The 23,838-nt window shown below is 47.9% G+C and overlaps 1 protein-coding gene across 3 annotated transcripts in view; it reads left to right on the top strand.

The window, feature by feature from the left end:
- The window catches only part of Crtc3 (CREB regulated transcription coactivator 3), a 106,711-nt gene that overhangs the window by 79,109 nt on the left and 3,764 nt on the right, over positions 1-23,838 (top strand). For 2 of the 3 annotated variants that reach the window (XM_038314246.1, XM_038314244.1), the window contains exons 7-14: positions 3,909-3,944; positions 8,176-8,261; positions 8,811-8,860; positions 12,660-12,877; positions 16,533-16,831; positions 20,342-20,536; positions 20,622-20,702; positions 23,540-23,642. In XM_038314246.1, coding sequence (XP_038170174.1) covers positions 3,909-3,944; positions 8,176-8,261; positions 8,811-8,860; positions 12,660-12,877; positions 16,533-16,831; positions 20,342-20,536; positions 20,622-20,702; positions 23,540-23,642 — 1,068 coding nt within the window. The remainder of the gene's footprint in view (positions 1-3,908; positions 3,945-8,175; positions 8,262-8,810; positions 8,861-12,659; positions 12,878-16,532; positions 16,832-20,341; positions 20,537-20,621; positions 20,703-23,539; positions 23,643-23,838) is intronic. The other variant, XM_038314245.1, reaches the window with a different exon arrangement.

The following is a 23,838-nucleotide window of genomic DNA, read 5'->3' as shown; positions in this document are numbered from 1 at the left end:
TTTCCCTCTTCTTGTCTAATTACCCATTTCCCTGGTAACGTGCAGTGAGTGTCATTACAGTTCCGTGTATACATGTGGATGGAGCAGCACAGTGACTCTCTGTGACACTTGCCCTGTCCCACAGCCTGGCTTTATCTCCAGATTGTCCTCCTTCATCATAGCATGTAGAAGGAGCTAGAGTGGCCCTTGCTCTTCAGGGAGCAGGCTAGGAGCTAAGGCAAAGCGTGCAGACTGTGGCTACAAGCCACCATCTCTGAGGACTGTAGTCCCTTAGGTCTCCTCTGAGGTCTAGAGATGTGATCTGTTTCTCAATGACCCTTCAACCAGCAATAACTGCAGTGTGAAGAGACGGTTAAAGTCAAGTAACCATCAGAGAGCTAAGCCTGTTATTGTAAGACACTTGTCTACCTGACACAAAGAGTCACCTCAGCTGGGGAAAGGCTCAGCAGGGCAAATACTCCCATGCAAATATGAGAACCTATGCTTGGATTCCCGGAATCCATCTAAAAGCCAGATGCTGCCATGCGCACATGTATCTGAATACTTCTATGGAGACAGGAGAATGCCCACAAGTCCATGGGCCAGATAACCTTGAGTATGCAGCAACCAATGAGAAGAGACTCTGGCTCAATTAAGGTTGAAGTTGAGAACCAACACCCAAGGATGTCTCCTGACCTCTGCATGCACACACGTGGCTCATATGTGCCCATGTGTGCTTGCACACACACATACACACAGAGGGAGAGACAGAGAGAAAATAAAATGTAAAACAAAACAAAAACAAAAGTGTCATCAGGATGGCAGGGAGGCCCAGATAGGGAGGCTGAAATTCTAGAAACTTCTCAAGAGGATTCACAGTGTCTACACCTTGTATTTGTGCTGCACACGAAGACTGTGAGGCATTGTGTAGGCTTGCCAGACATGAGAGCACATAAAAGGAGCATGGGCTCCGCTGCTCTTAGTTAGATCAACCCTCTGAGGTGCCGAGGCTCTGGGTTTCCCACTGCACAGATGTGACCTCGGTCGTTGCCGTACTGTCGCCTCTGGGACTCTTTTTCTAGATACCTAGCCACAGTTCCCTGCTTTTTGTCTTTAACCCTTTTGTTAAAGTCATGCTCTTTGGTATGTTGTGTTTGCACGTTCGTATGTGTTTAACTATGTGTCGTGGTAATAGTAGTAGTAGCAATAGAAATCGACATTTGGCTATTTTGTTATATGTTAATTTCAAATAAATTGTCAATCACAGCTGCCCCGTCCACTGTCACTTCAGTGGAACACCTGAGAGTGATATTAAATTGTCCTTATTCCCTCGCCCTTCACCCGCACGACAGACCAGCTCTACCCTTGCTCTCCCTGCAGGGCCCCTTGTGTTTCAGCCTTGTGTTTCAGCCTCCACTGCCTGCCACGCACCCTGCCACGACTCAGTGTTCCGTCTGCTGCCACGCACCCTACCACGACTCAGTGTTCTATCTGCTGCCACGCACCCTGCCACGACTCAGTGTTCCGTCTGCTGCCATGCACCCTGCCACGACTCAGTGTTCCATCTGCTGCCATGCACCCTGCCACGACTCAGTGTTCCGTCTGCTGCCACGCACCCTGCTTCACGACTCAGTGTTCCGTCTGCTGCCACGCACCCTGCCACGACTCAGTGTTCCGTCTGCTGGCTTTCTAGCCTGGGGCCCCGGCCATGAGGCTGTCCCAAAGCTTCTCATGTTCTGCCACGAAAACAGTCTCTCCAGCTTATTACTAACCCAGGCCTCTGTTCTCCACTTCATCCCAATGGCTTGCAGACTCCTTCCAGCCCACGTGCCTCCCATCCTCCCAGACCTCACCGTTCCCTGCCCCTGTTGTGTGTGTCTTCCTCTTCCCCTCCCCTTTTCCTTAATCCTTCCCACTCCTCCTAGTTCCACCGAGGCAGCGCTTTAGCCTTACTTCCACTCGCCTGAATCCCTCCAGGCACAGCAGACTGGCTAGGGACAAGGACAGAGTTCTAGTCCCAGAACCGGCAGTGTCATCTTTGGCGTGGCGATAGATCATGTCTCCTACAGTCGCTCCAAGGATTAGATGAGATCATGTGTGAGGTGCCTAGCACGCAGCAGATGTTATCCTCTCCCTCCCTGTTCTCACTGCCTACCTAGGTATGAAGCCTGCCTCCTGCACCGCACGAGCAGGGTGCCACACAGGGAATCTGCTCACCTCTGAGGTTCACGTGGTACCCCCAGTTAGTCTTTGTGTTGTAGGGACCGGTTAACCTTAGTAGCTAATCAGAGTGTCTTGATGAAGAGATCCTCAATGTACCATAATAGACCATTTCATAAAATGCAATTTATCATTTTGAATAGGATAATTACATTTTGGTGGTCATAACAGTCAAGTTCCCTGTCCTTTCTCAAAAAGCTACAATGTGAATGAGCCGCTCTTGTCCCCTCGTGCTGTCAGTGCTGACTCGAGCATTGCCTGTGTCCCTCCGCACTGCGTTCTCCGATGCTTCCTGTCCACACGGCAGCTGCTTAGTCCAGCTCTGCACCTTGGCCAATTCGCTTTGCGTCCTTGCTTTTTGTCACGTTTTACTTTGTTTGTGTGTGGTGCTGGCCTCAGTTCCATGGCCTCAGCATGCTGGGCAAGCACTCTGCTGTTGAGAAACATGCAGTTCACATACCTTCTGCATCAACATCCTTAAAGATCAGGTTCAAGATTCTTCGTCTTAACAAATTTACCTTTGTGACCCAGCGGTAGCAGGCAGATCTCTGTGAGTTCAAGGTTAGACTAGCCTGGTCTACAGAGAGAGTTCCAAGACAGCCAGGGCTGTTACACAGAGAAATCCTGTCTCAAAAAAAAACAAAAAACAAACAAACAAAAAAAAACAAAACCAAAAAGAAAAAGAAATTACTCCTTAGTGGTCTTGAAGATGCACTAAAACAGTTTTCAGTCGCTAACTTAGATTCTGTTTTCTGGGAGAAAGTCTGCTTTTTGTGAGTCTGATCAATTAGTAAGCCCTTGGCCCTCTTGGGAACTATTAGTGTTCATCTACCCCTAAGATGCCATAGCTCCACCTCTTCCTGCCTGCCCTGCACCACCTGCCCCAACCTTCTAACGCACACTGCAAGAACTGAGCAAGTATCTGTTGAGTGAATGATTGATTATTAAGTGTTAATATTATAGAATGAGTGGGTTAATTTATAGTTTAACCATTGCATCTAGAAACTTACCTAAGCTGAGCTGTGTTTAAGGGCTTAGACTTCAAATTTTATCCTGAGTCTATGCTGAGAACTCACTTGGTGTAAAATTGCTCTGAGGAGGAGGGTTAGCTAGGCCATGTGGGGTGACTCTAGTTCCAGCCAGAGCTGAGGAAGGACTGCACATGGTCCTCTCTTCTTCCTTCGGCCAGAACTGACTCCAGACCAGTGTTTAAAAGCTTTGTGAACAGCTACCACATTTACCCCTACCTTCACTTAGTCTCTAGATGTGTTTTTTTTTTTAAAGCAACTTGTTGAAGAGTCCAGAATATGCCACAGTGTCCAGCACGGAACTGCCACCCATAGTAAGGTCAGAACAGTGACATGGAGTCCAAGTTCCTGCCCTCCTGTAGGATGACATATTTGGAAGTGTGGCAGAACAAACTTTTTTGCTTTGTATTTTGAAGCCAGACTGTTTCAGGTATTTCTCAGACTGCCAGCCACTGACTCGAGTCAGAGTCAGGAAGAACCTAAGACAGGAAGAGCTCTTGGGCACCGACTCTCGGCTCTGAGTAACCGCATCTGTTTGCAGTGTGAATGCTAAAGCACTTGAATGAGCTTCGTCAGAACTGCTTTAGAATCTTCAAAACTTGTATTTCATGTCAAAAAGTTATTCTAATGCATGATAAATGATAATATCACGTACAAAAGGGTTTTTTTTCTTTCTACCAGGTTTCTGTGATGGAGAAAATGACGGCCATGGGGAAGGTATGAGCAAGTGTTGGGGTTGACAGTCATACTCATGTAAAGTCCGACAACTGTTGCTTAGATTACTTATCTGAGATGCTCTAAGGAAATTAGTAAGACATGATCAAAGCCCTGAGAGAGGAAATGTGTGATCAGATTACAATGGTTCCTTGTTACCCGAGTCCCCTCAGTACCTCAGTCACAAGCTTGGGCAAGGAAGGAAGAGTTGTAACCACATGAAAATGTGAATTAATCACAGACTTAAGCAGTTGCTCCATGGCCTGCTTTCCACACTGTCACAGCCCCTTAGAAAAGTCACTCTGAGCTACTGACAGATTTAAATGACAGTGCAGGACACGTGCGAGTTTGCGCTAAGGCTGTGGACTGCTCGGCGTGCATGCGTGCAGCTCAGAGGTCAGTCTCCAGCACCAGACATACCAGGCTTGTGCACTCCTGCAGTCCTCTGCCTGGGAGCTGAAGGTGGGAGGACCAGAAGTTCTGGGAGAGTCTTAGCTACACATAGAGCTTGAGACTAGCCTGGGCTACATGAGATCCTGTCCCCCCCAAAAAAAATTTATTATAAGATACAAGTTTATTATAAGAGAGATTTATGCATTTTGCAGAAGACACTGACTTCATAAAGCCAATTAAAATCATGCTAGAGTTCAGCTGAGATGAACCTGAAAGCCTCAGCAAATGGGGCTCCAAAGCTGTTCGTTTACCCAGTTAATACTGGCGCCATTGGACCTTTATAAACTGAAATATAATTTTCACATTCTGAATTAGCTCAATGGCTAAATTGGTTTGTATGTCACAGAGGCCAGGCTTGTGAAGAACAAGATAAGCAACGATCACTTGCATGAGGCAGAGCCCTCTGACGTCACCCTGCACGCTCCTTTTCTGAGCAAACCATTTTAGGTGTTAAATAAAATCATAAAAACTTGAAACTGGCCCTCAGGAGGCAGAGGTAGGCAGATCTCTGCGAGTTCAAGGTCAGTGTATTCTATAGAGCGAGTTCCAGAGGGCAGGCTCCAAAGCTACACAGAGAAACTCTATCTAATAAACAAAAAAAAAAAAAAAAAAAAAAAAAAAAAAAAAAAAAAAAAAAAAAAAAAAAAAAAAGGAAAGAAAACTTGCAACTGCTTTATCTGATCATTCAGGACAGAAATGAAGAAACGGCTTCAGGGCCATCCCCAGCTATTTCTTTGAAGAATTCCCAACAAGCCTTGTACATGGAAACAAACTACAAACAATGAATTCCTCAGGGAAACAACCTGTTGAAGCCCTGCAGCCTGTCCCTGTCTCAGTCCCGGTCCTGTGACCATCTCTTTTAGGCCCTAGGTCATGAGGTTGCTTGCTTAGCCTCCCGTAGAACCTTCCAAGCACATTGCTGTCCTTGTTCTCCATTTGCCTAGAACCGCAAAGGCTCACAAAGCCCGCTGCTCCTGTCCTCAGTTGTGGGAGAGCCCCTGTGGGTCTGCATGTCCCTGGCGCTGCTTACTCAGCATCACCCAGAAGTAGGACAGTCTCAGAGCCTCGCGGGGCTTACCTCTCTGAAGCATTTATAATCGTGATGAGAAAAAGAGAGCCAACAAGAACAAAGACAGAATATACTCTTCACAAGAGACTAATCCCTCTGGGTGACTCGGTGAGGTCATGTAGAACTTTTCAGGGCCTATCCTTAGCAGTCCATAAAGGGAAACAAGGAAGAAGAAGAAGAAGAAAAAGAAAAGGAGAGAAAGAGTAAGTGGTTTGAATCTCAGAACTGAGCAACCCCGAGGCACACAGATCAAGTTCGGTCATCTCAGCAGAAGTGGCATTTGCTGCCCTGTGCTAGGAGGTCAGCCATGATGAACCCTGCATCGTGCCAGGCCTGCCACTGAGAATGAATTCTGGAGGCCACAGCTATAATTATTTCCTAAGTTTTATCAACTTACAAAAAAGGAAGGAAGGAAGGAAGAGAAAGGAAGGAAGGAAGGAAGGAAGGAGGAAAGAGAGAGAGAAAGAAGGAAGGAAGGAAGCTTAGAGGATTTATTTTAAACCTTTTCTCAGAGCTCATTCTGAAATTTCGGCCCATGTTATGTTGTCTGTTCTTTGAGATTTGGTATTATGTAGCTCAGACTGGCACCGAACCCCTGATGTTCCTGCTTCTGCTTCCTACATGCTGGGGTTTCAGACTTGTGCCAACATACCTAGCTTTGATCTCATTTTTAAGTGACTTCCTGGGCTCTATTACTCATCTCGTGTGAGCCAAGAGCAGGACAGGCAAGACAGTCACAGTGGAGCCACGCAGTCCCTAGAACCCTTCAGCATCCCTCTTTCCAAGCAGTCTCCAGGGTCTGTTCTTGAACAATCTTCCTGACATTAGATCACAGTTCTTCAGAGCTCGCCTTTGACCTTTGGTCTGTGCCTGAGAACAAAGAGCCTTCACTTGGTTTCTGTCTTGGCTGGCCTTCTCTCTTTCATTGGTATGGCTGAGCGCGTTCACGCAGACAGCCAAGGACAGTCCCTTCAAGCAGAGCCGGGTTGTTCTGTAACATTAGAACCCCTATCAGCTGCTCAGCCAAATGTGCCAGTGGGTTATCAGTTCTTCTTTAGTCCCAGTCCCAGCCCTTTACCAAGTAGCTTCACTGCCACTGTGATTGTCATACATTGTGTGTGCCCGCGTGCACACTTATGTGGATACCTTAGAGGGCACTTGCACATACATGTGCATTCACGTGGAAGCCCAGAGCTGGGTGTCTTCCTTGATTACTCTCCACTTTATTTATCGAGTAGGAGACCTGCTGAATCCAGCACTTGCTGACTTGGACTAATCTAGCTAGTCAGCTCGTTCCTGGAGCAGGGAGCCCCCATCTCTGCCCCTGGTGCTCTGGGATTACAGGCAGCTGCCATGTCTACCTGGCTTTTGCATGGGTTCTGGGAATCCAGACTCTGGTTCTCACTTACAAGACAAGTGCTCTCTCCACCGAGCGGGCTCCCCAACCCACCTCTTCATTTGTTGTTACCTTCTTCATATCATGAGTGTATGTATTTTTCCTTATCTCTTTTCCCATGCCTGCAGGGCCCTAGCCTGGTCTCAGACTTCTACTCTTTGTTTCCTATCGTTATCCTTTATCTAGCCCATAGTCCAAGGAAAAAGAGCGCCCTGGCTGGTGGTAGCCACTTCTTCTCTAGACTTCTTTACTTACTCCACACTCTTGCTTGTGCTCCCTTGACTGTGTCTCTCAAGGGAGCACAGAGCACCCGGCTCCAAAGCCTCAGTGTTCTCCTCTGCTCTGAAGCAAGGATATGTTATTCTCCTGGGCTTCTTTCAGTTTTAATGACTGTCATATATGTATTGCCTTTGTCCCCTGGCTAGGTTATAGATTCCTTCAAATTTGAATCTGTTTCTTAATTGTTTCTTTAACTCCTACAATAACACACAAAGCACCTTCACAGGAGACCATCAATAAATATTTGATAAAGGGGCTGGAGAGATGGCTCCGTGGTTAAGAGAACTGCCAGAGGACCTGGGGTTTGTGTCCTGGCACCCCCTTGGTGGTTCACAACCGTCTGTGGTTCCAGGAGCTCTAGTGCCCTCTTCAGCCTCCATGGCCACTGGCATTCACGTAGTACACAGACACATGTAGGTAAAATATCCATACACACAAAATAATGCAATAACTAAAGAAGAAAAAGAATATGTAAAAAATAAATATTTGCTAAAGAAATCCTGTTCACTAGGCAGGGTGGCACATGCCTGTAATCTCACCACTTGGGAGACAGAGGCTGGAGGATGGCTGCAGGTCCAAGGTCAGCCTGGGTTACGTAGCAGGTTCCAGGGCAGACATGCCTAAATGCTAAGAACCGTTTTAAAACTTGTTTCCTTTCCTTTTTATTTATTTATTTAGTTGGTTTATTTTATTTATTTTTTTGAGACCGCATTTCTCTGTGTAATCCTGGCTGTCCTGGAACTCACTCTGTAGACCAGGCTGGCCTCTACCTTTGAGTGCTGGGTTTAGAGACATGTCACTACCACCCAACTTCTTTCTTTTCTTTTGAGACAGTGTCTTTCTGTGTAGCCCTAGCTGTCCTGTAGAGTATACTGGCCTTAAATTCATAGAGATCCATCTGCCTCTGCCTCCTGAGTGCTGGGATAAAGGTTTGCTACCCCCTTCCCACCTACCCCAGCTCTTTTTAACTATACTGATTTATTTGACCAAAAGTGGGGTGACTGCCTTCTAATGAGTCTGTTTCTTCTCCCTTTCAGTAGCATCTTTTCCTGGGCCGTTGAAAGAAGAGAATCTGTTAAATGTTCCGAAGCCACTGCCTAAGCAGCTGTGGGAGACCAAGGAGGTGGGTGAGCCATCCTGGCTGCAGGCTTCGTCCTGGCTGCCTGCCCTGCAGAGGCGGAAGCCATAACTAGGGAAAAGGGAAGAGAAGACTTGGCTGGACCCTGAGCCCTTGGCCCCATGGCTACACAGCATCCATCCCTGTCCCCCACCAATTTACATTCTAATTAGATCGTCCTTTTTCCTTGACATTCATTCCCTCCTTCCTTACGCAGTTTTGCTTTTTAAATTTCCTTCCTTTTCTCTTTTGTCAACTGAAAAAAAATATTTAAAATTGGAATGTGCAAAACGTTTGCCTTTTTGAAGGCAGTGACTATTTAGCTAGAAGACACATTAATAAGGAATCCAGAAAGTGTGATAATATTATACTTGTCTTTTGACTGGAAAGTTAAGAAATTTAAGACTCCCCCAAACCTCCATGGGTGCCCTGTGACGATGCCCCTGATCTATTCTGTCTGTCACAGGCTCTAACGAGGAGGCTCTGACTCCACTTTGCAAACACCTGAATTTGGCTGTGCACCGAATGAGCACAGCTTTCTTTGTCTCTTCCCAGATCCAGTCTCTGTCTGGACGCCCACGATCCTGTGATGTTGGGGGAGGCAAGTAAGTAATGTCCCTTCTGCTGACGGTTTCTGAGAGCCTTCTCTGCTGGGCCACAGAACTGAGAAATGGAACTTGCTCTAGATGAACCCAAGTCAACTGCATTTGCATAAAAACAGCTGGTCTCTCTTGGTATACTTATTTCATGTATTTGAGGCAGTTCCATTAGCTAACTGGCAAAAGCCAATAACACCACCATAAGTGTGTCTGATAATCACCCAGTTGACTCTGAGCACACACGGAACCTACCTTGTAGAAGCAGAAGCGTGCACACGTCCACTGGAGGAGCCTGTGGCAGGCTATGGGCATCAGCTGACAGGAAAGAACACCATCAGTTAACTTGATTGGCTACATAGAAGCTGATTTTAAAAGTTCCATGAATGAAGCCGAGCGGTGGTGATGCGCAGCTTTAATCCCAGCCCTTGGGAGGCAGAGACAGGCAGATCTCTATGAGTTCAAGGCCAGCCTAGTCTAAAAGAGCTAGTTCCAGAACAGCCAGGACTGTTACACAAATGAACCTTCTCTCGAAAAACAAAAACATAAAACAAAAAACAAAAACAAAAAAGGAAGAAAGAAAATGAGACCTTTGCATGGTCTGTCTTGACACAATCACCCATTTTAGAGGATCTGTAGGTGAGTTAAATTAACTTCTGGCTATTCCTAAATGGAATGTCACAAAATCTCTCATGATTTCACAGCAGTGTGTCAGGTCACTGAGTGCCCACAGCTTGGAATGCTTTTTTGGTTAGTTAATACAAACTCTAATTTATAACTTGCAGAACTGAGAAGTACAACAGAAAGCCTGGTAGGGACATGACAGGACAAAGAACACCATCCCACCCAGAGATGCAGGACCTTAGATTTTTAAGAGCCAAAAAACCTGGAGGCTAGGATTATAGCTCAGTTAGCAGAGTGCTTGCCTACCATGTCCAAAGCCAAGGTCCCATTCGCAGCCTTGCAAACCCAGGTGTGCCTCCTGGCTCTGTTCTTTGCCTCCCAGGTCTGTCCACCAAACCATCCTGATAAAACTGGGTCACCTGGTGTGCACATCCTCAGCACTCTGCCGGCCCTGGGTGTCCATGCCAGCTTCTCCCGTCCCACGTCCATCACTCCCTGCCCTCCTAACCTTAACCCTCAGTGGTCATCCCTCTTCACAGTTCCTGCTTTGACCTCCACCTGAAATGGCTCTCCCACCTGGCGCCTGAGTTCTTTAACTTTCAGGCTTCCCTTCCAGTGACTGCTTCCAAGAAGCCCCTCCCTCCACTCTAGGTGACGTCGGGCTCTGTTAATGCAGGAGTCGCAGGGTCTCCTGCAGGCTCTGATGCCAGTCATGTCGCCTGGTCACTGCTCCACAGTGTGTGCACACTGATGAGTCACCCGTCTCCCTGCTCTGGCTCGTGTGGTTTTTTCTCTCTTCAGCCACATTGCTCTCTCCTGGATTGAGCTGGGCCATGGCAAGAGCCTTGTGATCTGTTCTGCCACCCTCTCTCAGTCCCCTCGAGTCTGTCACTCTGACCACAGTAGCCTCTCCAGCTCACATTCGGCTCCCTCTCTCCTACAGTCTACAACTGACTTGTCCCCACCTCTGCCTCTCCTGCCTCACCTCTCAACACCTGCACTGCTTGCATGGACCCCAGGCACACCAAGCATCTTGAGGCTCCCTGAGCACTATGTCACGTCCCTAGCAAAGCCTTCCTCAGCACCGCTCTTCCTGTCTTTGGCGTCTCCAGCGTCTATGCTGGTGTTACTCATGCTCTTGGCTTTACCACCCCAGTCGCTCCTAGCACAGCATGCTTCCTACCGTATTTCAGTTGCCTGCATGATCATCGTGCTGCTCCATCTCTGGATCCACCAACACAATTCCCTCACAAGAGGACTCAGAAGCCTTGTCCTTTTGAGGGCCTACTCCCAAGCTGCACAGAGTCCAGGGGACTGCAGGGACCCACAGTACACATGTATATGGGATGACCACATACCTGCCTTCCAGTACAGACCAGGGCTGGGTATGGAAAGTAAATAAGGACTAAGGATTTGGCTGCCTGTCCCAGTGTGTGCTCGTGCAGGGCCCCAAGGATTCTGGGAAGCCTACATTTGAATCCAAGCTATTATAAATGTGTGCCCTGTCAGGACACAAGAGTTTGTTCTTTGATTTCTAACTTTGGGAGATTAAAGCTAGGGCTGGGGAGAGGGCTCTGTGGGTAAGAACCTTGGCTGTGAAAGCCGAAGTTAAATTCCCAGCCCGCTCGTGGGAAACTGGGTGTGGTCGCACACGTGCCTGTGACCCCACTGCTTTTGGGAGTGGGGATAGGAGGATCTCTGGGGCTTGCTGGCTTACAGCCTGATTCCCGGTCCAGTGAGAGACCCTTTCTCAAAGGAGTAAAGTGGAGAGTGCTAAACAGGACACCTGTCATCCTCCCCGGCCTCGGCGTAGATGCTCTCACTCCCCACCTCCACACACACAGAACAGATGCAGTGCTAACTTCCCTTTGCAATTTCTATCCTTGCCCCAGGTATGCAGATGTCAAAGGCAGGCCCAACTGTGAACATACACCTAACCTGCTCATCATTACGCCTTCTGGGCCTGCCCTTGTGCCTGACACACAATGACCAGTCAACAGTTTCAGTAAATGAATGGCAATATATCTTCCTTATTTTCAAGATTATGGAAACTTAGCTGGAGAGATAGCTCAGTGGTAAAGAGCTGCTTGCTTTTACAGAGGAGCAGATGGGTGACCCCTTGTAATTTCAGCTCCCGGGGTCTTAGGGTTCTTACGGCTTTGATGAAACACCGTGACTGAAAGCAACTTGGGGAGGAAAGGGTTCATTTCAATCCCAGTCCCTTAACAGTTCATCATCAAAAGCAGTGCAAGCAAGAACTCACGCAGGGCAGGAGCCTGGAGCAGGAGCTGATGCCGAGGCCATGGAGAGGTGCTGCTTACTGGTCACTCAGTTTGCTTTCTTATGGAACCCAGGACCACCGGCTCAGAGATGTTCCCATCCACAACGGGCTGGGCCCTCCCCCATCAAACACTAGTTAAGAAAATGCCCTACAAGCTTGCCTGCAGCCTGATCTTATGGAGGCATTTCTTAATTGAGGCTCCCTCCTCTCAGATGGCTCTAGCTTATGTCAAGTTGACATAAAATTATCCAGCACAACTTTCTTCTGGCCTTCAAGGGCACTTGCACTCTGTGAACGCACTCACGTGCTTGTGCATGCACATACACACTTAAGCACAACCATAAATAAAAATAAAGTAAATCTTTAAAAACTGAAAATTGTTACGTTTTTAAAGTTAATGGAAAGTTAATCAAAACAATATATCATGAAAGGTATATATTTTTGTGTGATTTTGGTAGCAAAAATAATTTAGAATGCTAACATAAAGAACTCTGAATATGACATAGTATCTCACATAGTTTTTGTTTTTTGAGACAATTTCTATGTGGGACAATCCTGGCTGTCTTGGATCTCGCTCTGTAGACCAGGCTGGCCTCGAACTCACAGAGATCCACCTGCCTCTGCCTCCTGAGTGCTGGGGTTATATACAGCGATTTAGAATTTGCAGCATTCATAATCTAGTCTGATCTGGAGACTACCCTGTAAGGTGGGCATAGGCTATATCCTCTGTCCCATTTAACGAGTGAGGAGTTGCATTCCAGAGAGGGTGAGCAGATGGCCACGTTCTCGGGAGAGGCAGGGCCTCCAGGGACTGCAATCTCTGATGGGAAGGGCGTCGTCTGGGCCCCATCTTCCAACAGCCGAACCCGCGGCAGGAAGTAATCCTCCTTTCTCTCATTTCAGTGCTTTCCCACATAACGGCCAAAACATAGGCCTCTCTCCGTTCCTGGGGACCCTGAACACTGGAGGGTCATTGCCCGACCTAACCAACCTCCACTACTCGACACCCCTGCCAGCCTCCCTGGACACCAGCGACCACCTCTTTGGCAGCATGAGTGTTGGGAACAGTGTGGGCAACCTTCCAGCTGCTATGACTCACCTGGGCATAAGGAACTCCTCCGGTAAGTACTCCCACGTGGAAAGGGAGTGGCTGTGTCCCTTGCTGTGTCTGTCTGGCGCATCACTGAGTGAGAATGACCACATCTCAGAGACATAGTGTAGCCTCCTTCGTGCTGGTCAGTGTCTGCTCAGGGTACCCCGCTCTGCGTGGTTGACAACTTGGCGCAGTCCTGCTGCATGTGCCTCACTCTCTGCTGTCTTCCCGAGCCCACGTGTGCAGAGAACTTGGGGAGGAGAGTTTGGGAGTAGAGAGATAGGTGCCACTCCGTGCCAACTGAACGTTGTTAGCAGTTTTTAGCAGCCTATGGTGATCTTCTATCATTTAATCCGTTTCCTTAGCTCTCCCCAGTTCCCCACTGGATCTCTGAAGGACAATATTTTAAATTTTAGAAAATTTACAATGGGCATGATGAAAATACTTGTACTTATGTAGATTAAGTAGACATCTACAGTTCGAAACTATCCAAGTGTTCAGAAGTGCCTGTAGGGTGGCACTGGCTGTAATTGTGCTACTTGCCGTGTGACGTGCTGTCGCTGTCCAGACTGCTGTGTGAACTTCACGCTGAACCAATACTGCTTCTGTTTCCAGAGCAGGCGGTTCTCCCTCCTCTGCCAGTGGTGTGATACGGCCCCAGTTCAGGTGCCTGCTGCAGAATGTTCTATTTGGAAGGCTCCTCAGTGACGGTCTGTAGGTGGAGGAAGTGGTTTCTGGTTTCCACTCTGGGTTCAGAGCCTGCCCTCCTGGGAGTGTCCCCGTAGGGTTCCCTGCCAGGTCCAGAGGTGCTGTAGGACCGCTGCTGAGCAGCGTGGGTTAAGTTTTGCCTAGCTGGCTGCAGGGACCACCTTAATTTTTGTTTTAGGAGGTACTCTTGGTTTTGTTTTTTTTTTGGGGGGGTGCCATTTAATAATAAACCATCTTTTATTTTTTAAGGCTGAGTTTTGAGGAGTTTTTTGTTGTTGTTGTTGTTTCGGTTTTTCGAGACAGGGTTTCTCTGTAGCTTTGGAGCCTGTCCTGGAGCTAGCTCCTGTAGAACAGGCTGGCCTCGAACTCACAGAGATCCACCTGCCTCTGCCTCCTGAGTGCTGAGATTAAAGGCATGCGCCACCACCACCTGGCGAGTTTTGAGTTTTTAGAAATCAAATTGTGTATGGGCAAACTCACCATCAAAAGTGAGTTATGAAGTCATGTGACAGTGTCTGGCGTGCAGGGTGTTTCTGGGTGTTGTAAGAACCCGGGATAGTCTTTAAATAGACACCAGTCTCGTAGCTCTGAGTTCCTTTGATTTATTTCACAACAAAAATTCTCAAACCCTTTGAGAGTTCTAGACTCAGCTGGGGCAGGTCCCCTTTTAGACAAATTCTCAGTGAGCAGTGATGCCCAGGGTTCTTGAAACAAACAGCATCCCCTCAGCCCCCTGGGGTCTTGAGGAAGCTGCCACCTGTAGGCTTTATCCTTTGATTCTAGCTGAAAACCCCGTGTTCAGTCATTGACTATCCACCTTCTTCAAAACGCAGCATTTTATGCTGAACACCATAGACCAAGTTCCTAGCTTTATAATGCCGTGCACACCTTAAAGTGCGTGGTACAGAGGCTACAGAGATGGCTCACTGGCTCAGAGCACAGGCTGCTTAAGAGGACCCAGGTTCAGTTCCCTACTCCCACATGAAGACTCATAATCACCCGTAAATCCAGTTCCAGGGGATCCGATGCCTCTTCTGGCTACCACCAGCACGAGGCCTGTGCATGGCGCCCATATATGCATGTGGACAAGCCATTCATACATATAAAAATATTGAAGTATATATCATATAACATGTAAAAGTTAAGGCAGGTGCATCATAAGTTCCAGGCTACCCTGATCCAACTTTTTTTTAAAAAAAAAAAAAAAAAAGCCTGGCACACATGTTATTGAAAGATATTTAAGTCTTCTTTCTGAAGGAGGCTTCTTTTTACATCTAAATTCAGACCGTTAGCTCTACTTACTGTTTGAGCTAACTGGGTCTCATGTTTTCATTAACTAAGAGGTGATAACTCTCAGGATTCTACCAGAAACATCATTTCTAACTTTAAAGATATTTTTATGGGCTCGTGAGATGGCTCAGTGGATGAAAGCCCTTGCTGCCAAGCCTGACCACCCGAGTTCAGTCCCAGAACCCATACAGAGTCAGAGAGAAGTGACTCCGCAGAGCTGTCCTCTGACCCCACATGTGCCCTGGCTCGTGTGCCTTCCTCCGTCATATATACATCATACATACTATACGAAAAGCATTTTAAAAATTAATAACTTTGTATTAGGTATAGTGTTCCATACCTGCAAGCAGTTGCGAAGTAGAGACAGGAAAATCAGGAGTTCGAAGTCAATCCTCTGCTACAGATCAAGTTCTACTCAGGCCTGGTCTACGCGGTAAATGTCCTGTCTTCATTTAAAAAATAAATAATAATAATTTTGCCAGGTAAAATAGCTGATCTTAGAATTTTTGTAGTTTTTTTCTTGTTATTATTTCCTTGGTGCGCTTGAGCCCAGGCAAGCACAGTAAGCATGTGGAGATCAAGAAACAGTGGGTTTGGCACCAAGTCTCTTTACCTGTGGAGACTTTTGCCTGGCCCTGTTTTTGTTTTGTTTTGTTTTTTGTTTTGAGAGATTCTCATGTGGCCCTGGCTGACCTCCAGCTAGCAGGCCCTCCTGCCTTAGCCCCCAGAGGACTGGGATTTCAGGGCACTGTTCTTACTTGTTTCTGCTTCTGTTTTGTTTGGTTTTGCTCATGGTACTAGAGAGTTCACTCAGGACCTCAAGAATTCCAGGTGAGTGTTCTGCCAATGAGCCCTCCTGACCCCCACAAACAAATTTTTTATCAATACAAACACACATTTCTGCTTCCCAACCATGGCTCTGGCCTGTTGAAATACATGCAGCAGCAGCAGCAGCTTCCTTGTTCATTGAATGGAGCTGTTCCGTCTGGGCTTGAGCTGAGTGCCAAGGTCCAACAGGGCATAGGACGGGGACCCAGCTTCTAGGAACTCCTCTCTTAGTTCTTCTCTACACCACGGAGACCCCATTCCCAGTCTTGCTCATGCTAAGATTCATCCCCCCTTCACCTCAGAGAAACAGGGACTATCAGAAACTCTGCTTTCCCTTGAGTTTGCAAACACTGTTGATAGCTTATGAAGAGGCCAGAACTGAAGAGCAAGGGGCTGTAAGGCTGAGAGATCGGGGGTGTGGAGCCTGCTCTGCAGAGGCCACAGAGGTCCAGACTGAGAGGTGGGGCGGGGGTATGGAGCCTGCTCTGCAGGGGCCACAGAGGGTGCAGGCTGTGCCATGGGGCAGATGCTCTGGTGGCTGTGGACAGAAGGTTGTGTAGCCTGAGGCTCCTCAGCACTCCTCACCTGCTCCAGCTTCCCCAGGGGTTGTTTTCTCGGTCTTGTTCTTCGGAAGCAGTTAATTCTGTTCTCACTCAGGCTGGAGGCTTGGCAGCATCTCTCTATACATGGTGTTTCCTTGCCTTGTCATTGGTCCACCAAGACATTTCCAGCAGGAGAGCTGTTCAGGAGCTTCCACACACACAGAGCTAGTAAGAAGTTTGCTTTACACTTTGATCTGAAAACAAAAGCTTTGTCTGAAGTCATAACAAGAAACTTGTAAATTTGTTACCTTGCAGGTCTGCAGAGTTCTCGAAGCAACCCTTCCATCCAAGCCACACTCAATAAGATGACGCTGTCCTCGTCCCTCAATAGTCACCCACAGACATCTGCAGCCAGTGCATCCGCTCTTCACCCCTCGCTCCGACTCTTCTCCCTCAGCAACCCCTCGCTTTCCACCACAAACCTGAGTGGCCCCTCTCGGCGAAGGCAGCCGCCAGTCAGTCCTCTCACGCTCTCTCCTGGCCCAGAAGCACACCAAGGTTTTGGCAGACAGCTTTCTTCTACCAGCCCACTGAACCCCTATCCTGCCTCCCAGGTGAAGAAGACTTTTGAACCCCCTCCATTCAACCGGCTGAGCTGTAGATGGTTTCTCCTTCTCTGGGCCATGGTTTTTACACTGCACAGCCCTGCAATTGCACATGCACTCACCCCTGTCTTATTCCTGAAGTAAGAGAGCAGAGGTGTGTGCATGAGTCAGCACGCATCCATGATTTTCTGATCTCCAACTTGGGATGTTTATTGCCCTTAAGCAAATATTAAACAATTTGTAGTCATTAACTCACGAAGTCGAGGCTGGGGAGGGTGAGGTGTGAGAAGTGAAGGGCAACAGGGAGACCGGGTTAGAATCGCAAACTGCACAGAAAATCAGCCATTGATCCAATAACTACAGTAAGTCACAGAGAAAAGCCCGAAAAACCACTTGGTGTCCTGACACTTCAGTAGTGGATTAACCCTCTTCCCTCATTCCACTGCCCACCCGAGAAACAACACATAAATACCATCTATGCCAAGGGTGACGGCACTCGAGAAAGAGGCACAGTTAGGAGTCACAGCCATTAGAGTAGAGGAATGTCACAGTGGACTTTCGGACTTTGTTTTTATTCTAAGTTCCTAGGGCGTTACTCCTTACCATAATCACTGGTAAATATGTTTTTGACCCATTTGCCACACCCTAGATCCATTATAGCATCATTGATTGCTCCCTGCTGCATGTAACTGAGTAATGGTTAGCAACGAGCCGTCCCGTCAGTAGACACGGGAGAAGCTGCGTGATCGGGTGTTAGTCACTCCGCCAGTTACTGGTGATGGATGCTGACATCGTGAGCCATTTCTTCTGGGGAAGATGAGGTGGCATTGGGGAATTTGTTTTTAAATATAGTCTTTTCTAATCTTTTCTCATTCCACTCAGCCATCCCACTCTCATTCCCTCCCCCGATATCCCACCCCCAACCCCTAGGGAAATTGTTTAAAATTCTAATTTTTAAAAATTTTATTGGATTGCCAGGCAGTGGTGGTGGCGCACACCTTTAATCCCAGTACTCGGGAGGCAGAGGCAGGTGAATCTCTGTGAGTTCAAGACCAGCCTGGTCTACAAAATGAGTTCCAGGACAGGCAGGGCTACACAGAGAAACTCTGTCTCGAACTGTCCCCACCAAAAAAAAGTTATTGAATTCCTTTTAGTTTTGTTTTGTGAGATTCTTTTACGAGCTGTAAAAGTGTTCTTGCATTTTTGCTACACTTTAAGGGTGGAGAACATTGACTCTAATATTTTTATTATTATTTATTTAACGTTAAGGTTTTAAAAAGTCTCACTCATGCATGTAGTTTCAAAAGGCAAATAGTTCTGAAGGGCCTGTCTCCCCTACCACAGTTAACCACAGTTTTCACTGCCTGGGCTTGGCCGTTTCCAACCATTTTTGCTAATCTCTTTGGTATAAACATGTTATTTCGTACTTATTTTCTTCTAGATGTTGGCTGTTGAGCATTACTAATGACATCCTGCCATCCAGGATGGGGATGCAGCTTTCCTTCTGCCCTCCCACAGCCCCTCTCTCACACACCTTTCTCTGTCTGTTCATTCATTATAATCTCAGAGCAGCATATGTGTTTGCATTTCTATAGCTACCGTGATGTAGTTAGGCTTGACCCCATAGCACACGGTGAAATAACAGAGTGGGCTTGTGCTTTGCTCCCAGATGTTGATGTCCTGCTCTCTGTCTTTCTTGGTCTGACTTTCCAGCTGTGTGTCGCTAATTCAGACCCAAACTCTGGTATTGGAATAATCTTAACACATTTCAGAGCAGATCCTCCTCAAGCCTGAGGGGCGGTAAGGGTTGGGGAGAGGGCACAGGAGCCTTAGCGTGACTGGAAAATGCCTTTGTTCTGCCTTCCATTTGGTTAGTGGTTGGCGAGATTAAGATATTTCTCTCTGGTCCTTTAGAGGTATTGCTGAACCTAATCCGGCCGCACTGCCAAGACTTGGAATGGGACCTCCTTCCCTCCTCTGGAGGCATCTAGGATAGTCCTGCTTTTCTCCAGAATTGTGAAACTGTAATGATAATGGGGCTTGGAATGTGTCTGGATGGTTGCTGAGTTGCTTGTGTCTAGAAACTTATGTCTGTTGTTTCTAGAAATTTTAATTATTTCTTCAGTGATATTTCCCTTGATTTTTCTCCATTCCCTCTGGAATTCCTGTTGTACAAATGTTGGACATCATGAAATTTTCCTCTAATGTCTATATTTTCTTCTCTCACCTCTCACTTATTTGTTTTTTTCTTCTTATATTTGTTTATTTTTGGTTTTTTGAGATAGGGTTTCTCTGTATATCCCTGGCTGTCCTGAAACTCACTCTGGAGTCTGGCCTCAGAGATCCGCCTGCCTCTGCCTCCCGCGTGCTGGACTTAAAGGTGTGTGCCACCACACCAGCCCAAGATTAGCCTTTTTAAAATGGCCTTAATGTTAACAATAGTAAACGTGAATCCTCACTTCTTCCTTCCCATGTTTCCCAGTCTGTGTCTGTTTGGGATCTGATGGTGATGCTGGGTGTCTGCTCCCCTGGGGATGAGACAGTCTGACAGTCCCCGGTTTTCCCCTCACTTTCAAAAGCAAGACGCTCAATTGCTAACAGGCAGCTCTGAGAGTAGGGGCTTGCTGAGGCAAATACTTTGTGACAGAACCGTCTCTCTTTTCTGTGGTGAGCTTCTGTCTAGCACTTGTGTTTAGAGAAGTCTCCTGCTGGTGCAGAGTCCCTGAGCGATACTATACTGTTGGATACTTGGGCTTGTGTCTGGATAGCAGTTTCTGGGCCAAGTCGCAGGTAGAGAGCTCACCTTGTGGCTTGCAGAGACCTCTCCTCTAGTCCCTCCAGGGTTGGCTTCCACTCCCCGGCTACCATCAGGGGAGGCAGCTAGTTGCCCAGCACAGAAACTCTTGCTCGCCGCCCTGGGTTAACATCAACCCTGCTTCCTGCTGTCCCCAAGCCTGGAGCTCTTTAGGGATTGGGCCACTAGAACCAGATGACAACACATGGCCTTCTGGGTTCTGCTGTTTCACAGATCAGACTGTGTTGCCATTTTCTTTTCTCCTGTTATCCTTCTCCTCCCTTGAGTGGAGTTCATGGTTGTAGTGCTGTTTGCTGATGTTCACTGCTGTTAGTGTTGAGTCGGTGTCTTGCGTTAGTAGAGTTTAGGATGGTAGCACAGCTAAGTACCTTCTTCAGTCTCCCATATCTCCAGCAGTCATGGCTTTAACAAGCAAGACATTATTTTCACTGAGAAAACAGAGGAAATTGGCTATATTCTTGTTTATTTAAACAGTAGAAATGTCACTGAGAGGAATGCTTTCATAGGTGTGAACCTGAGATGAGCTTCAAAGGAGCAGAGGCCCGGCGGGCATCTCAGCGTGGCAGGGAGACGGAGGGCAGAGGCCAGGCATCTCAGCGTGGCAGGGAGACGCTCAGGCGTCCTCTAACTGTAGTGGGAAGCTCTCCCAATCCTAAGGACCTTTATCACTTGGAAGCTGACGAGTCACTTGGTTTATTTCACAGATGCTGTCCTCAGAGCAAAGCCTTTCCTTCCTGCCCACAGAAGCTCAAGCCCAGGTGTCCCCACCGCCCCCTTACCCCACACCCCAGGAGATGCCTCAACCCCTCCTGCAGCCCCATGCCCAGGAGCCCCCTGCTCATCAGCCCCAGGCAGCCCCCTCCCTGCCACAGTCGGATTTCCAGCTCCTCACTGCCCAGGTAAGTCCCGTGGGGCGTGGGAGGTGGGGAGCCCTATTTCACCCTGAACTCTGACGATAAATAGTTCCCTCCTTATTCCCCACAGGGCTCATCTCTGACCAGCTTCTTCCCAGATGTGGGCTTTGACCAACAGCCCATGAGACCCAGCCCTGCCTTTCCTCAGCAGGTAGGTGGCCATTCCTGCCCCACCTTTTCTGAGGTCATTCTGTGTGCCAACCCCTTCAGCCTAAGAGATGAGGCCTCCCCACTATTTCAGGTTGTTCCATGGCCTAAGAGATGAGGCCTCCCCGCTATTTCAGGTTGTTCCGTGGCCAGGAGAGCCTCACAGCCTCCCTCTTACCCAGTGCCACTGTGTCTGCCTTTTGCCTTACAGACCTTGGGTGGGGGTCAGGGCTCAGCAGAGGCAATGTCTGAACGGTGGTGGATTTTGATAACACTCTCATAGAGTTGGGGAGGCAGTTTAGTCAGTAAAGCACAGGACTTGAGCTCCATCGCGGAAACCTACATTTAAGAAAGAAGTAGCGCCAGGTGTATCGGTGTGCACTGTTAATACTCGCACTTGGGACGCAGAGAGAGGCAGACCTCTGTGAGTTTATGGTCCATTTTGTACCTACATATACAAAGTTCCAGACCAGCCAGGGCTAGGGGCTGGAGAGATGGCTCAACAGATAAGAGCACTTGCTGCTCTTATAGAGAACCCAGGTTTGGTTCCCAGAACCCACATAACAGCTTACAACCATCTAGAACTCCAGTTACAGGGCATCTGATACCCTCTGCTGGCCTCCTCAGGAACCAGGAATGCATGTGGTACACAAAATATATGTAGACAAACATTTAAACACATAAAAATAAATCTTTTAAAAACAAAAAATAAAAGATTAAGAAATCCTAGGTACAACTGTGCACATTCGTGATCCCATCGCTGGGACGGCAAGGGACAGATGGATCCCTAGGGCTGACAAGCTTAGCCGATGAGTTCCAGGCCAGTGAGAGGCGCTGTCTTAATTCAATTGAGAAGGTGGATGGCATCTGTGGACTAGCACCCAAGGTTGTCCTCTGGCCTCCAGATGCACACACAGTGCAAGTGTCCGTGAGCGCGCGCGCGCACACACACACACACACACACACACACACACACACACATACACACACACACACACACACACACACACACACACACACACACACCGGGACCATAGCAGCTAACTAATGCACACTGACACACACATGCACATCTCCACACAAGGGACCATAGCAGACAGCTAACCAATCCCCTGTGTTGGAGAATGTGAAGGATAAGGAGGGACAACACCTGGCCGCAGCAGCAGAGTTAGAAAGTGGTGTGATACTGTGCCTGCAGGCCTGGTGCTGTACCCAGCTCAGTGCACGGCCTGCAAGGAGAGCTTAGCCCAGGACTGGGGTGGGGGAACTCCTTCCACAGAGCATTTTCATTCAGCCACTTTCTTTTGCTTTTGTGTTTTTAATAGTGTTTGGTAAGGATGGATCAGGCTTCAGGATGGATTTTAAAAAGTGAGGGGAGGGTGGCGCACGCCTTTAATCCCAGCACTCGGGAGGCAGAGGCAGGCGGATCTCTGTGAGTTCAAGACCAGCCTGGTCTACAAGAGCTAGTTCCAGGACAGGCTCCAAAGCCACAGAGAAACCCTGTCTTGAAAAACAAAAAAAAAAAAAAAAAAAAAAAAAAAAAGGTGAGGGGAGGGGCTGGGGAGATGGCTCAGTGGTTAAGAGCACTGACTGTCCTTCCAGAGGACCCAGGTTCAATTCCCAGCAACCACATGGCAGCTCACAACTGTCTGTAATTCTAGTTCCAGGAGACCCAACACTCATGGCAAAACACCAATGTACGTAAAATATAAATAAATAAATATTTTTTTAAAAAAAAGTGAAGGGAGTTCCGGGTGGTGGCGCACGCCTTTAATCCCAGCACTTGGGAGGCAGAGGTAGGCGGATCTCTCTGAGTTTGAGGCCAGCCTGGTCCACAGGAACTAGTTCCAGGACAGCTAGGGCTGTTACACAGAGAAACTCTATCTCGGAAGAAAGAAAAAAAGTGAAGGGGGGGGGGTTAACCCACCTCCAGAACTTAGTAATAGTAGCACAGATAAAGATAGCTAAAGCCAAGTGGCAAGAGTGAGCAGTACTCACCTCTGGGTTTTCTTTATGTTAATTGTTTCGTGTTTTGTCCTGCTTGCCGTCAGACCCAGGGTCTCACATAATGAGAGGCAGGCATGCCAGGCAAGCCATCTGGCACCAAGCTGCACCTCTTCACTGCTTTCTAAAGAGCCCTTTCAGACTAGGTGAGGACCAGCACTTCCCTCAAAAGTGTTCTTTTAAGACATTTTTTAAAATATTTATTTATTATGTATACAATGTTCTGTTTGTGTGTATGCCTGCAGGCCAGAAGAGGGCACCAGACCCCATTACAGATGGTCGTGAGCCACCATGTGGTTGCTGGGAATTGAACTCAGGACCTTTGGAAGAGCAGGCAATGCTCTTAACCACTGAGCCACCTCTCCAGTCCCCAAGACATTTTTTTTAAATGGCCTAAAAATTAATTTCAGCAAAAATTCCTAAATCAGACCCCATTTCTAAGTAGGCCTCCGAGGCTCTGTCCTTGAGAGGTGCTGGCCAAGGGTGAAGGGAAGATTCTCACTCTTTCACTTCCCGGAAACCAGAGAACCCACTGTTTCCCTGAGCTCAGAGGGAGCTCTCTGATGGGCTGAGGAGCAGGAGTATCAGAGACCCAAAGGGAGTCTCTAACTGCGGCCACTGGTGTCTCTTGGGGTCGTGTAGCAGGCAGTGTATGGGCAGAGAAAAGCTACCTGCGCTGTGGTACCCAGGGAATGTTCCTCCTGCATCATTACACGGTAGAGCCTTCGGGGATCCTAGGCAGAAGGGGCTGTGGGACAGTCTGAGGACACGCAGCCCTTGTTCACACACACCTCCGGAGCAGAGCTGCATGCCCACTGTGGCTTTTGTTGCTCCCAGGTGCCTTTGGTGCAGCAGAGCCACCGTGAACCACAGGATTCCTTTCCTTTGAGACCAAACCCGTATTCCAACTGTGGAACCTTCCCGGACACCATCCTGACAGGTGAGTGTTGGTCTCGGTCCACAGTGTGTTTGCCTCTGAGAGAGGTCTAGATCATATCACAGTCTATAAATGAAACAGACCCCTGCCTCGGTCTGACTTAAGATGCAGGTGGTCAGCTGTAGAGACGGAGGCAGGCAGTGAGGACAGGGCCTGGTGGCCAACATGTTTCTGAAAATACTTAGTCTGCGGTGACTAA

Source organism: Arvicola amphibius, chromosome 12 (assembly GCF_903992535.2).
Source record: "Arvicola amphibius chromosome 12, mArvAmp1.2, whole genome shotgun sequence".
In the NCBI taxonomy this organism is placed as follows: Eukaryota; Metazoa; Chordata; class Mammalia; order Rodentia; family Cricetidae; genus Arvicola; species Arvicola amphibius.
Note: the sequence above shows the minus strand (reverse complement) of the source record. Positions and strands in the feature narration are given on the sequence as shown.